The sequence below is a fragment of the Cavia porcellus genome, unplaced genomic scaffold (assembly GCF_034190915.1).
Source record: "Cavia porcellus strain 051 isolate PalLab524CR breed Dunkin Hartley unplaced genomic scaffold, mCavPor4.1 scaffold_1, whole genome shotgun sequence".
NCBI classification, from domain to species: domain Eukaryota; kingdom Metazoa; phylum Chordata; class Mammalia; order Rodentia; family Caviidae; genus Cavia; species Cavia porcellus.
The window spans coordinates 63,539,858-63,554,336 of NW_026947484.1; the positions used below are offsets into that span (position 1 = coordinate 63,539,858).

Genomic DNA, 14,479 nt, shown 5'->3' on the forward strand with positions numbered 1-14,479 from the left:
AGCAGCTGCGCTCAGAGTCACTGTGGCCTGATTTGATAGCAGCTGTCAGTATTGTTCAGGGAGCAACTTGGGGTAAAGAACAATGGAAGAGGCCAGGCTCTTGGTCTGCATCTCTCTTAGTCTGCTTCAACTTTCAGGCTATGAAAAGAAATAGTAATTTAACGGTTGAGACATCTATTACCAGTGTGAGAGATCATGAAAGAGCACCCTTTAACATGCAGATGAGCCCAAACATTTTCTCCCCCTTTAAGGTGCAATCAGGAGCTCCCTGCTTGTTGTCAGGGCTAAGGAGGCTTCTCTTCAGCTGAGGACTCCATGCGTCCTAGCTGGTGGGTGGGTGGGAGCTCAGCCCTGTCCTGGGCCTGCGACTGCCCTGCAGGAAAAAGGATTGTGTTCTTTTCTGCCCTTGTGCCATTTTTGAGTGAGGGATGGTGCCCACTTTTTGCTGGTCTAGAGATCTTGGCTTGCGGGACAAAACAGACTGCACTTTAATTCTTTCCTACTTGCCTTCCAGTCCTGTAAAGTACTGATACTTTAAAAATAGATGCATCTTACATAGTTGATATTTATACAAATTGCTGAAACATTTTTGCTGAATTTTGAAAAATAACTTCTACTGAGCGGCAAATATGACTGGCAGAATAGTAACTGCACCTGCGTGGAATCCTGCTTGTCACAACTCTTCTGGGTTGTGTGTTGCACTCTGGTAGTGCTAAAAAGGCCGAGTAGTAAACACAGCGAGCTTCATGGGCACAGAGCTTGTCTAGTTTGACACACTTCCTGGCTTGGAAAGCAAGGGGAGGAAAAAACATCCTTTTGAGATATTAGGTTTTTAGGTCAGGGTCATTTTCAAACTTTCAGCAACATTCTTCAGACTTTTTTTTTTTTAAATTTGGAGTTGGGTTAAGAGTGACCAAAATGATACTAGTTGTTACGTGCTATAAAATCTTCATTTATGGAATCAGTAAAGGCTATCTGGATTGGGAGAAAATTGATTAACTCTTCAAGACCACTTTGCTATTTAAGGAGTTTAAAATTAAAAGCTTGCTTTTACCTGCCCTGATGAACACTATTTGATTTTAGTCAAGTGGAATTCCAAATAATACTTTCCTTTAAACAAGTTTACGTCAGAAGTAATTTTGTAGATCTGACAGTATAGATGCACACATAGGGAGATACATTTCTGTACACATACAGGGATGGTTTTTCATTTTAGAATTTCTGTGTAGTGAAGTAGGCACAGCTACACATGCCCAGGGCCCACACCCGTGAAATGTTCTATCACCACGGCAGGTTCCCTGTACTTTTGAGTCCGTTTTCTCACCCCTCCAAATGAAGTAGTTACTTTTAGTGAAAAGTAATCAGTCCATCAATACTAGCTGAGTTTGGATTTTGGGGGTGGTAATTAATACCTTAGTTGAGGCATGATGTTTTTGTGTAGTTCGTGTAGTTTGTGCTGACCCTTCTGTCTCAGCCTCCTAAATGCTAGGGTTGTATGCAGGTGCTTTAAAGAAAACAGTTGCATAGTTGTATTTTTCATTCCTTACTCACTACTTGAAAGCTTTTGTGGATTTCTGTATTCCCCTTGCATTGTGTTGTCTTGGACAGAAAGCATAGGTCCATGATCTAGGCAGACTTGCCTGTCACTCACTGCTTTGTGACTTTGTGGGGTCAGTTAACATCCACCAGTGTACTCCAGCAGTGGGCAGCGCTGCACATGGCTTTGTGAAGTCTAGGACCTGGCTGGTAGCATCCTCAGTCTGTGCTCTGACTCCCTGCTCGCATGGTTGCATGTGCCTGGTTTCTTTGAGTCCCTGTAACTGATCTGGGGTGCAGTCGGCCTCACCCCCATTGGGGCCATTACTCTGAGTAGCAGATCACTTCTTTCTTTCCTAGTGGTTTCATGGATGTGGGTATTTAAAATTGGATCCAGCTCCTGCCATAAAGCAATCTCGAGTGAGTGCCTTTTAATAGGAACACAGTGAGGAAGCACCACCACGTAGATTTTGATGAATAAATTTAAAACTTCAAACTGAGGAAGTAAAAGATTTAAGAGCAGATGCAGCTGGGCATAGGGGTGCATACCTATAATCTCCCCTCAGAAAGCTGAGGCAAAAGGATCGTGCAAATTTGAGTTCAGCCTGGGCTATATAATGAGTTCAAGGCCAGCCTGGACTGTGTAGGGAGAGACCCTGCCTTAAAAAACAAAAAAACATAACACCAAAAAGCAGGTGGATATTGAGTTGAATGTCCAGATGTGAGAACAGAACATCCTTGGCTGATTGACTTCTTTCCTTACTGTGGAAAGAGGACGGGGCCACTGCAGACAGTTCAGGGACTCCTGTGGTAGAGCGAGCTGGCAGGAAAGAGGAGTGGAAGAGGCGGACACATGGCTGGCAGAGGGCATCCTCCTTACCCACAAAAGGCCATGTTTTGGCAGTGGCCTCAGTAATGACTGTTAAGGTGTAAAAAGATTCTGAGTTGGGTTTGTTAGGTTGTGTCTGTAATCCTAGCTACCTGGGGAGGCTGAAACAGGAAGAGTTCAAAGCTGTCCTGGGAAATTTATTCAGACTCTGTCTCAAAAAGTAAAATGAGCTGGGGAAGTAGCTTAGTGAGAAGGCATTGCGTTCAGCTCCCCAAGTATCACCAAAAAATACAGTTTCCCGTAGCAATACCTTTGAACTTCGGGAATTCAAGAAATGTGACGTTAATCTAGGCATTCATTGTTTAGTTTCCTTGCTATATGGTTTCTTTTTCATAATACAACAATATCAAGGCATATGTGGCCCCAGTTATTGGTTAGATTTGCATGTTTTTGCCTCATAAAACAAATCTATAACTGCTTTAAAACGATTCCATCTGAAATAAAAACGTGAGGCATTGTGTGATGTCTGGCTGTGTATGTTTGTGTAGGGCATGGCCGTGAATAAAAGCCCTTGGTGTATCTGCAGGAAGAGACTGCATGTCCCTGAGAGATTAAGTTGTAGACCTAAAGGGCTCTCCACTGTTGCATGAGATGATTGGTTTAAGGATTAGCACAATGTTAGATTATTTCTCTCCTTTGGCTATGGTGTCAGCTGTCTGTGGGATTGTAGTGTGTGAAGTTTAAGAGGATGAGGATCACCTCTTATTCTTACGCGTATGCAGCTAATCCCTAGAAAGCCCATCAATAACCCAGCTGTAAGTTTCTTTATAAAACAAATTCGCCCTAGGAAAATAATGCATATCCTGTTACCAAAAGAAGACTAAATAGAACAACAAACATGGTTCTTCCAGTTCTACTAATACACCCTCCTTCTAAACTCCAGCCTAGCCCTTTAACTACATTTCCAAATGAAAGGAGCAGTATTACAAGGAAGCCTTTCACGTATCCTGTTTCTCCTTGGTTAGGTTAAAATAATTTTGACAGTAAAATGAGGTGTCTTGACAGATGCAGCATTTGGCCTCATTTGAGTTCAGCACCCCAAGTATCACCAGAAGTAGCAGACAGTTTTCCATAGCAATGCCTTCAAACTTTGGGAATTCAAGCAATGTGGTATTAATGTAGCATTAATGTCTTGACTCTTCTGTGTCATTGTGGTTTTCAGTTTTTAACCAAGTTGCATGTACTGCTTAATAACTCCATATATTGCCATACGATTTCTACTGAACTCCTTGGTACCCTCGGATTCTGTATTTTCTCTTTTTTCAGAGAGTGGGAAGAGCTCCTGAATGGAAAGTAGAGTGCCCTATTTAGGAATTATGCCTATTTGTATGTCTAGTTTTTGAGATGCAATTTCCTTACATCAAATTTACCTCATTACAACTCAGGGTTTGTACATTCACAAAGGCGTACAGCCATCCCTATCTAACCAGCAACCACTGCATGGCCCTCCAAGAGAGACGCCCATCTCCTAGCATCACCGTGCAGGGCTCCTTCCTCCCAGCCCTGGCAGCTATCTCTTTCTAATGCTGTGGATGTTTCTGTTTTGCATATTCTGTATGGTATGCAGCCCTTTGTGTCTGATGCCATTTACTTCTGCAGTGTAAGTTTTCAAAGCGTGTCCATGCTCTGGTACATTAGTGAAGGCTGTGCTGCCTGCATTTGTCCAGACAGAAGCTAGGGACATTAAGGTTGCTTCCTCTTGTGAAGATTTCACGTTGAATATTGTGTACAAGTTTTATGTGGACATGTTTGTTTTTTTCTTAGGCCTAGACCTAGAAGCGAGGCCAGCTACCCCTTTGGTAACTTCATTTTAACTTTGTGAGAAACTTCCATGTTACTTTCCAGAGTGAACATGCCATTTGACATCTCCACAGCAGTGTGCAGGAACTCCGTTTTTCTCTGTCTCATCCAGCATTTGGTGTGCCCCCTTCTCACTTCCAGCCTTCCTAGTAGGTGTAAACTGAGGTCTGCGCAGGGTTTTCATTTTCATTTCCATGCAGACTTGGCTTCCTAAAGCTTTGTCTTCTAAACTAGGAATGCAGTTCAGCAGTAGAATGCTCACTCAGCGTGTTGAAGACCCTGGGTTTGATCCCCAGCACTGCAAAAAGCAACAACAAGACTCTCAAAATGCCTTTTGGTTTGGACCTGTAAGTCTGAGGATTCCGATTTTATTTTCCTGACTATAAGATTTGTGCAGGGATGCTGGGGTAAGCACAGCATCGTTCATGCAGAGTTTGGTCAGGCCTGGGCAGATTAGCTGGAGGAAAGCAGAGATGGCTTCACACCCACGTGGTGCCTGCCTGTATTGTGGCCTTCATCAAGTTTTGGAGGTAGAAGCAGTTCCAGTTATGAGTGTGCAGTGTGATATGCATTATGAAGTGATTACCATCGTCAAAGCTGTTACCACCTGCTACCTCCTTTAGTTACAGCAGGGTGACGACACTGAGGTTCTCTCCCAAATTCTTCCCGGATTTCAGATGCAGAGTACAGTAGCATTACCTGTGGGCACTGTGCTGTCCTGCGCATTGGACTCCCAGGGTGCATTTCTCCTGTAGGATCTGAGACTTTGTGCCTGTCACTGGCAGCTTCCCAACACTGGTCACCCCGTTTTACTAGCTGCCCTGCATGCATCTCTTAGGTTCCATGAAGAAATGTACTCATAGGGCATTCTGTCTTTGTGAACCTGGCTTATCTCACTCACCATGTCCTTGTTCTTCCTGGCTGTCACGAATGAAAGTACTTCCTGCTTTTGAAAGCCTGAATAGTATTCTGTTGTACACACATGGCACATTTTGTTTATCCATTCATTTACCAATGGATTCTTGGGTTCTGTCCATCTCCTGGCTCTTCTGTCCATCTCACTTGAATTCTCAAGTGAATATGGGCGTGTGGATCTCTCAGTATATGCACAGAAGTAAGGGTGCTGGACCATATGGGGTGTTTATTTTGTTTTTCTTTAGTACTGGATATTAAACCCAGGGCTGCTGTGTCACAGAGTTATATCCCTAACCTTTTTGTACTGCATTTCCTTTGAGACTCAGTGAGTTGCTCAGGCTGGCTTTGAACTTGTCCTTCTTCCTCATCCTCTCTGATTTAGGTATATGCCACCACACTTGGCTTCTGCTTTCAGTGTTTCAAGGAACCTCCTTACTTTATTCCCTTATTCCCTAAGGATGTCATCAATTTGCATTCCCAGAAACACTGCATAAGGGTTCTCTTGTCTCTATACCCTCACCAGAGCATCTTTCTTTCCATAATCTTGGTTCTAACAGGTATGAGATGTGATGTGCTATATGTCACAGATTTGATTTTTGCATTTCCCTGATGACCAGTGATGTTGAGGATTTTTCCTGTGTCTGTGACCATTTATTATATAACTATTGAGAAATCTTTGTTTCCATCCTTTGCCCTTTTAATTGTGTTATGGTTCAGCTTCCCCCTTTACTGAATTGTTGGAATTCAGATGTGTGGTTTGCAGATTTCTCTCTCATTTCTTGCACAACTAGTGTTTCCTGGGTGCTTCTGCACTGAGATGGGCCTTTCAGCTCATTGTTACGTACGTGTGTGTGTGTGTGTGTGTGTGTGTGTGTGTGTGTATGTTTACTATCATCTTCAAGTACCTGGAGAAGCCTTGGCTTCTGTAGGTGGTTTGTCCCTATTTCTCACCCTGGCTCTGTTTTGCAAGCGAGTGGGACCAAGACCTGTTCAGACTTGCAGTTTCCAATGGCTCCTGTATACTGGCCCTGATGTTGCAAGCTGCCCTTCCTCTTACATGGCACACCACTTTGCTCCCAAGATAAGAACCAGGTGTGTTAAAGAACAGAAAAGTAGCAGAAATCAAGGAAGAATGACTTGGAAAGAACTGTCAACAAATGCTCCTTTTCACATTTTTTCCCTTTTAAAAATGTTTCCGTGCTGAGTACTGTAAATGCCATTTCCTGCCACTCTTAGCATTCAAGATAACATTGAAGGGCATGGCTTTCCATTTGACTGGGTTAGAGTTTATGATCTGGGGGACATGGTTGCTCCTTGAGTTGTTCAGGGGATGAAATTTCCAAGTTGGTTGGCGGTAGAGCTTAGCATTCTCTGAGGAGAGAGGCTTGCAGGCATTGTCCTGGGTGTTCTGCTTCACTATGTGAGCCACTCGGTGGTATAAAAGCGGGTGCTGCACCTGTGTTGCTGAAACAACAATATAGAAACCATGGCACCATTACATTAGAGCTCTGAGTGTAAACACAGTCACTTGCATTAAAGTAAGGTAATTGGCCCAAGCTGCACAAAGTAAAATGTGAATTAACATTGTGAATGCATAACTGTTGTTTGACATGAATGAGGTTACTTTATTCCTTGTAGGTTTTCAGTATCATTAACTCTCAGAGTTTGGTGTGTGTTTTTCTTGTCTCAAGCTCAGCCTGTTCACATTATTTTGGTTAGAGCAAATGCATGTTCTCTATCCTCTAGCCTAACCCTTGTCTGTAATTTTCTTTGAGGCACCAGAATACCTTTCCGAAAGCTCCCAGGGCAGGTCTTCCCAAAAGTTTATAAAATGCGGGAGCCTCCCTCCCCCAGGTTAGTGGAATCAGTTTTAGAGCGCAAATGTTCATTTCTTGAGCTGTGCTGGGGAACTTGGGTGGAAATGAAGAACAGTCAGCGCTTGGGTGATGAAGAGTAGTGTTTTGTAAACTGAAGTTGGGCAGGAATGTGATGGAACAGAATTCAGCTTGGGTCATACCTGGGTTTTCTTAGCCTCACACTGTTGACGTTTTTGCCTCCTAAGTCTCTGTGATGGAGTGCTGTCCTGTGCGATGTAGGATTTATTTTTTTAGTTTTTGGTACTGGGGACTCAGCACAGTGCTCCTCTGGGTGAAGTAGCACTGCAGTGCCCCAGCCTCAGTTGTGACACCACTGATGCTTATGGATAGCACCCATGTCCCCTCTCAGGGATGGCAGATGTAGACCTGCTCTATTGGAGAGCCACTGGTCCATGGTCGACTGAAAGCCTGAACATCGCTCATCAGAAATATCTATTCTAATGTAGTTTTGCAAACTGTTTTGCCATTGTATTCTTTGTAAGTATTTTTTTTTTTTTTTTAAGTACTGTGGAGCGCCAGGGTCTTACACTGAGCTGCATCCCTAACCTTTTTTGTGTTTAATTTTGAGACATAGTCTTGCTAAATTGCCAAATTGCAGTTTGGGCTTGAACTTGTAATCATCCTGACTTAGACTTGCAGAGTGCTAGGATTACAGGGCTGCCACAAGGCACCCAGCTTGCAAACGTTAACTTTTAAAATGCTTCATAATTATTAGAAACTAACGATCCCATAGATGTTTGAATTTCCCTTGCTGTCATACTGCAAGACATGCAGTTTTCCACGCATGTAGGTTCAGGCTTTAGTCAAGAGGAGATCAGTGACTTCCTGAGCCCGTGGGTTTTGGCACGTCACTTTTGTGCCAAAATGTCTCCCGTGGGCAGCATTCGTGCATTTTCCTTTGGTGAGGGTGGCAGTTTCCAGACAACACCAGATAACCCTGTGGAGCAAAAATGTTCTCCAGAGACAGCTGGGCCCAGAACGGGTCGAGCCTCACTCTGGAACCCCTGTCTCTACAGGTACCAACCTTCTCTTTATTTAAAGAAATGTTTTATCTTAGGAGAACAAGTTTCATTTACAAAGAAGGCTTGATTCCTCTTCACAGGCCTCCAGGGGCGAGGGCTGGGAGTGTGTGAAATTCTCCTTTGGGGATGTGAGGGACTGGACTGTGGGCGATGCCTGAGAACCTGTTTGTGTCCCTGCTGATGAGGCTCCATGGTGCCACTGTGCTTGTTCTGGGTCCCGGGCAGGGAGGGAAATGCTGAGTTTTCAGGGGGAAAGGGGGTTGCTCAGTTCCTTCCCCTAGGTAGCACCTGATACCTTGGCCCGGTTCCAGTGCTCGGGCCTTGGGCTGGCTGCACGGCTTCCAGCAGGTCTCCCTGCCGCTGCCCCAAGTGTGCAAGCTCTTGCAGGTAGTAGTGCACACCATGTACTCAGCGGGACCCAGAGGCCAGCTGGGAGTAGGTCTGTGCTTCCCGGAACCTATCTGGTCGCTGCACTGTGCTTTGACGAGGTTTTACTTTCCTGTGATGCTGCTTTTGAGATGGCTGAGCCAGGAGCATAGAACTCAGACCTCAGCTCCCTGTGGTCGCAGATGATGTGCACTGTTTGTTCCAAGGCCGATCCCTGGAGCAGCAGGGTGCTGCGCGTCTCCAGACAGCTGTGTCCCAACCACTGCCTTCTCTGCCAGGTCCCAGACCCACCCTGGCGTGAGCTGGCCTTGTCAGTGATAGTGTCCAGCTCGCCCTTTCGAATGCTGTCTGGGGTTCAGGGGGAAGTTACATAGATGCCACCCAGGTGGGTTGGGCCCCCTGGAGTCCTGCCTGCAATGCTGCTCTGTGTGTTCCTCCTGGGTTTTGGAGGGAGCTGATGGTACGGGGAGAATGGAGAAGGGGTCCCTTTGCCTCTCGTCTTCTTTTAATCAGTGCCAAGCTTAATTACAATGCCCGCTTGCTTGGGCACGCATGGCTGATTTCTCAGAAGTAGACTGAGCCAGTGCCCTAATGGTCTGATGGCTGTGGGGCAGACCATCCTCACCCCCACATGCCTTTCTGTGGCAGGTGTCTCATCCCTGATTAAGTGCTAATGAGCATGCCTAGTGGACCATGACGCTGCTGCCAGTGTCTTCAGTTTTATGTCTGACTGTTGCAGAGCCCTTAAAAGGTGACAGAGCAAGAATTAGTGTCTTTGGAATGCCAGGAAGGTGATTTTATGCATAAAGAAATTATTATGATCTGAGACGGTGAATGAGTGGTTTCTAAATACTTTGCAAGAATACTGTTAAAGCTGCCAGCGTGGACCTCAGCCCCCTTTTCTATTTACCCCTCTAATTAGGAGGAGGCAGTCTTCAAAAGGACATTTCAGAGAGGGGCGACCCCTGGTGACTTTAAAGGTGCTAGGAATGATTGGACATGTGCTATAGAATGACAGTATGACAGTCGGTGCCGACTTCAAAGGTGGTGTGTTTGCTTACTCTTGGATGGGAAGTGTGTTTGGGATTCGATGAAGAATCAGTGGCCTGGCTGGCAATTACTGAAGACCTGGCATGAAGATTCCATGTATTCATTTTATGCAAGGGCACAATAAAGGAAACAAGTCCTAGTGAAGTGAGTGCAGATCACAGTAAGACTTTGCTAATAGTGCAGCTTAGAAAGTGAGCTTTAAAAGTTTTATTGTCTCATCAAGTACAAGTTTTCTTTGGACACCTAACATGCATCCAGATTGGCAGAGGCCACCTTTTAGATTCCTTTGCTATCCGTGCAGCATACCTGTAAGCGTGTCCTGTAGAGAGTGTGGCCACCACCAGTGCACATGTGACTGGCCCGTCAGGTATCTTGTGCCTCGGTGGGACAAGCGGACCTAATCAGTTTCATTGGTGTGTCTACTCATAGAATGAATGAAACGTTACCTGATGGGACAGCCATGCATGTCCCACAGGTGGTCCATGCTGACCCGCAATGGGACGGAGTTTCAGCCCTGTCGTGGATGTGCTCATGTAGGCAGATAGATGAGGTTGGGGGTGCCAATGACAGAGGCAGAGACCTTAGGAGACAGGGACTTGGGTCACTTTGGTTGGAGCCCCTGGTGGCAGCGAGAAGTGCTTCCCTCAGCAGGCTTCTCACCCTCTCCGATCACCGTTTTCACCTGTCCATAGCAGTGAATGAGAGGACTGAGTAGAGAGTGGTGTGTCTGTCAGGCTGCCGGCTTTCACAAGCCTGCGCCTGCACCAGCTCCACAGGTTGGACAGGTGACACAACAAAGGAAAGGGCCTTTGTAGCAGCCCTCCTGCAAAGTGGGAGGCACAGCAGTTCCAGAGCTTTTGGGCCTAGCTCCCTCTGAGAAGCAGGCGGATCAGTAGTTCTTCGCCTGTGAGAGGGCTCAGTAACAGGCTGCATAAGGGCCTAGGTGGTGCTGAAGAGAGACCGGAACCCACTGCTGGTTCTCCTCTCTGGTTTTGTTCATTATAATGGACCAGCAGGGTCTTCCTCCTTAGGGTGCGATGCACCTCCCTGGGGTGAGACACAGTCACCTGGAAACTGGGGCTGCTCTAGGTGCGCTCACCCCTGGTACAAGCACACAGCCACTCCACAGCCTGGCCCTGGAGGAGTCTGGAAATCTTGTAATGTCTTAGGGATGCCTGGATGTCCTGCCTGAGGCACTTAGAAGTGGAACTAGCTAGCTGTAGGCCCTTCGTAACTGGCCAGACTTAAACACCGCCCTGTCAGAGAGAGTCTGCCTGGAGTGCAGAGCGGAGTGGAGAGCATGGCGGAGGTGGCTGAGTGGTGGAAGGAAGCCTGTGATGAACAGAAAGCACTAATCTCCCTTCTTCCTGTCTCTCCCCTGCTGTGCCCCTGTCCAACTCCCTGTGCTGTTTGTTGCACCCACCTGTGTCTGTCTTCCCCCGATGCTGCCACGTCACCATGACCTGCACCCCAACAGCAGCAGCAGTTGCAAGCTCAGCACCTCTCGCATGGCCATGGACCTCCAGTACCCCTCACTCCGCACCCTTCGGGACTGCAGCCTCCTGGTCTCCCGCCCCTGGGGGGCAGTGCCAGCCTTCTCGCACTGTCCAGTGCTCTGAGTGGGCAGTCTCACTTGGCAATAAAAGATGACAAGAAGCACCATGACGCAGAGCACCACAGAGGTGAGAGGCCGGGCAAGCCAGATTAGGGCTCTGCCCATACCCAGACAGTGCCGCAGACTCGGGCATCACTAACGAGAGCCCCGACCTATGCAGAGAGCTAAGAGGAACTGTTGCGGAGCTTCCCATGCCGCACAGTCCGCCCTGTCGTGGGCAGGGCTTCCTGTGGGCGTCTAAATTTCCCAGTCCGATTAGATTGCAGGCACCTTGACATCTTGGCAGCTGCCTCGTTAATGCTGGTGGCCTGTCCCATGTTACAGAAAACTGTTAACTGCTTAATTGGGTAATTTTCAAAGAAAGTAATGTTGTTAAATGGGGCGAAATAAGTTAAATTTGAAAGTGAATGTGTTCAAATGAAAGGTTTGATAATTGCTTCTGTTACTACTTAGTTTCATAGGCTTTAATTCTAGTATGCATTAAATATTGGGCAGAATTGCACTTGACTAATTTTTGAAGAAAAGTAATTTATTCTGTCAAGAAATAAAAAAAATAGGCTTTGTGTATGGTTAAACTGTAAATCTTATGTTTACAAAATACTGTAATTTTCAGGAAATCACTGTATTAGGAATGTGCAATGACTTATATAAATAAAAGCCATTTTTAAAACTGTTTGGGACTTGTGTTCTAATTATTCCCCCCTTTTTTTATTTCTGTCCTTGCCTCTGTGTCTGAACGGGCATGTCTGTGCGTTTCTTGGTAACCTCGGGAGCAGACAGAGAGCCGGGCACAGTAAGTACCCCCGCGGCCCTCTCCACGCACATCCCACCCCTACCCCTCCATGACCTGGCTGTGCTTTTCCCTTCTAGTGGAAAGGTTTTGTCCTATACCAGGTCCCACTCTTTACAGAACTCATGTGAGACAAGGCGGTGTGATTTGGCGGTGGAGCTGTTTGCTGTAATGATTGGCCTGAAATATGCTTTGAGTTACCACCCAAGCCCACTTTAAAGACATTTTTTGTTACATTCTAAGTTCTGCTTGCATGTACTTTAAAATAGTATTGATTTTTATTTTTTATCGTCTTTATAGATAGATCAACAACCACATGTGGAGTTGGATGGTCTCAAATCACTTTTACCTAAAGCATTCACTACTTTCTGTGAGTGCATCTTAGTTTCTATATCTAATTTTCTTTGCATAATGATTTTTTATTTAGAAATTTTTTTTAAGGCCAGATCTTACTGCGTAGTCCAGGCTGACCTTGATTTCATTATGTTGTAGGCTGTGCTCCAACTCAAGGCTATCCTCCTGCCTCAGCCCCTGAGGGCTGGGATTACAGGTGTGCGCCACCACGCCTGGCTGAATAATGGTTCTCAGAGCATAAAGTTGACCTTAAATTTATTTTAGGCCTTACACTGGCCGTACAAAAATACTTAAAGACAAGGAAATTCAATAGACACGGCCCTGTGCTGATAGGGCTCATCTTTTCACCTTCTGAACCATGCCTGTATTCTGTTCTGTACATTGGACTGTATGTGGATCTGCCAGGTAGTTCTTAAAGCTGTGTTTAAAAATGCATCTCTCAGATGTTGTGCAGCAAAGAGGTTAAGAATATAGTTCCTATTCACTAGGTGGCCTATGATTTTTGCCTTTTCTTATTTGTTTCTGAACATAGCAATATTTTGACCAACTTTACCTTGGGAAAGGGAGATTGAACTTCTAATGATAATGGGTGTGTGTGTGTGTGTGTGTGTGTGTGTGTGTGTGTGTGTGATGAACCAAGGGCCTTGCACATGCTGGACAGTGTTGTACCACTGAGCAGAAAACCTCCACCCAGTCCCATTTTGATGTACTTCTCTTAGGAATTTAGGGGGAAGATACGTAAGTTTTTCGGTTTGAAGAGTTTTGGCCCCCTCTCTGTGTAGAGCAGTTGCTACTTTTAAAATTCTCTGAGCTGGACCACGGTAGCTTTGTGGGATATATGGGTAATGTGGCCAAAGGAAACTTTCTACTTGTGCGTGGATTTTCTTTGGAGAAGAAGAGGGAGAGGAAATTAATGACATTTTAGGAAACAAGTATAAAAATAATTAGTACACACAAAGTACAAATATTAAGTAAACTGGTCTGGATTTATAGATGTGATCTTGGTTCTGCTGGCCCGTTGTCCTCATGGATGTGCATTTGTGGAAGATCAAATCAAAAGCCCAGCCCTGGACTGGAAAGCACAGTTAACATCCACCATATGTGTCTTTGATTTATTGACCACTTTGAGGCTCTGTTTCTGATGGAACATTTTCCCCTCGGTGCCCCTGTTTCCCCTTCAGTGACTGTACTCATCAGGTCCTCATTGTCTATCTGGTTGTGTGGGACATGCAGCTCAAGCTTCCTCAGAAAGCCAGGGAGAGGGACAAGAGGAACCGTGTCTGGACAGGGAGCACAGGTGTGGGAGCACGATGGTGTGGTCTGCGATGTGGCTTTGAGCCCCTGGGTGTGGGGCAGGGTTTCACAGCTCAGAGGCAGTGGCCTGTGCTCTGCATCTGCTTCAGTGTGTGCCTAGTGTTTGTTAAAAGGCTGAAAAATGTATACGGATACTTGGTTCCTGGGGGTGGTGAGAGGTGACTGGAGGAAGTACAGTTGATTGTGTCATTGAAGAAACTCAAAACAGTTCCTGAATTCCAAGCAACTGTGGATTGTGTGTAAGTGGCTGTGAGAGAAGTTGGTGAAGTTCTGGTAAAGATGCAGTGGCTGCAGTGCATAGCCCTCTCTGTAAAGCACAATAGTGTGGAAGAAAACAGCAGGATTGGCTTGCATCCTTCTTCATACTGGATCTTTAACAGTGTTAGCAACCACTTAACATTTAAGAAGTGCACATACTGTGTTTGGTGCCTAATTAGCGCAGGAGACGCAAATGGTGATATAAAATGGGGAGACTCCACGGCCTGTGACCTCAGCATTTAATGTAGTCTGCACTGTCCACATAAGTGGGATTTTCTTGAAGTTACACAAAATTAAGTAGCTCCTCAAAACGTAGTATAAAATTGACTATGAGCAGCAATGGGCAATAAGATGATTTTTACTGTCAACACCCAAACTACTATTGTACTCATCTGTTTAATACAGTGGCTTGAATTGTGAAGTCTAGCTGTACTTGCAGATCAAGTCAGTCAGTAGGGCTAAGGGCAGTTGCTGCAAGCCAGTGGCTTTAAACCTTGTGGCCTTAAGATCTTACTGTTTCTACCTTTGAATTAAAATTCTTGGGGACCCCTAGGAAGTCGTTTCTCTTGGTTATATACTTTGAAAATTACTGTATTAGAAATAAAACATCTCAGGACTGAGCATTTTACCAATGCATTAGCTGTGGGTTCAGTCCCTAGTACAAAAAAGGGG

General features: G+C 45.5%; 1 protein-coding gene across 8 annotated transcripts in view; it reads left to right on the forward strand.

The window, feature by feature from the left end:
• The window catches only part of LOC100732024 (transducin-like enhancer protein 1), an 86,065-nt gene that overhangs the window by 29,613 nt on the left and 41,973 nt on the right, over positions 1–14,479 (forward strand). For 7 of the 8 annotated variants that reach the window (XM_023566068.2, XM_013155082.3, XM_013155083.3 and 4 more), the window contains 2 exons: positions 10,954–11,158; positions 11,868–11,884. The exons of the other annotated variant lie outside the window; for it this stretch is intronic. In XM_023566068.2, the coding sequence (XP_023421836.1) occupies positions 10,954–11,158; positions 11,868–11,884 (222 nt within the window). The remainder of the gene's footprint in view (positions 1–10,953; positions 11,159–11,867; positions 11,885–14,479) is intronic. 8 annotated transcript variants of the gene reach the window in all.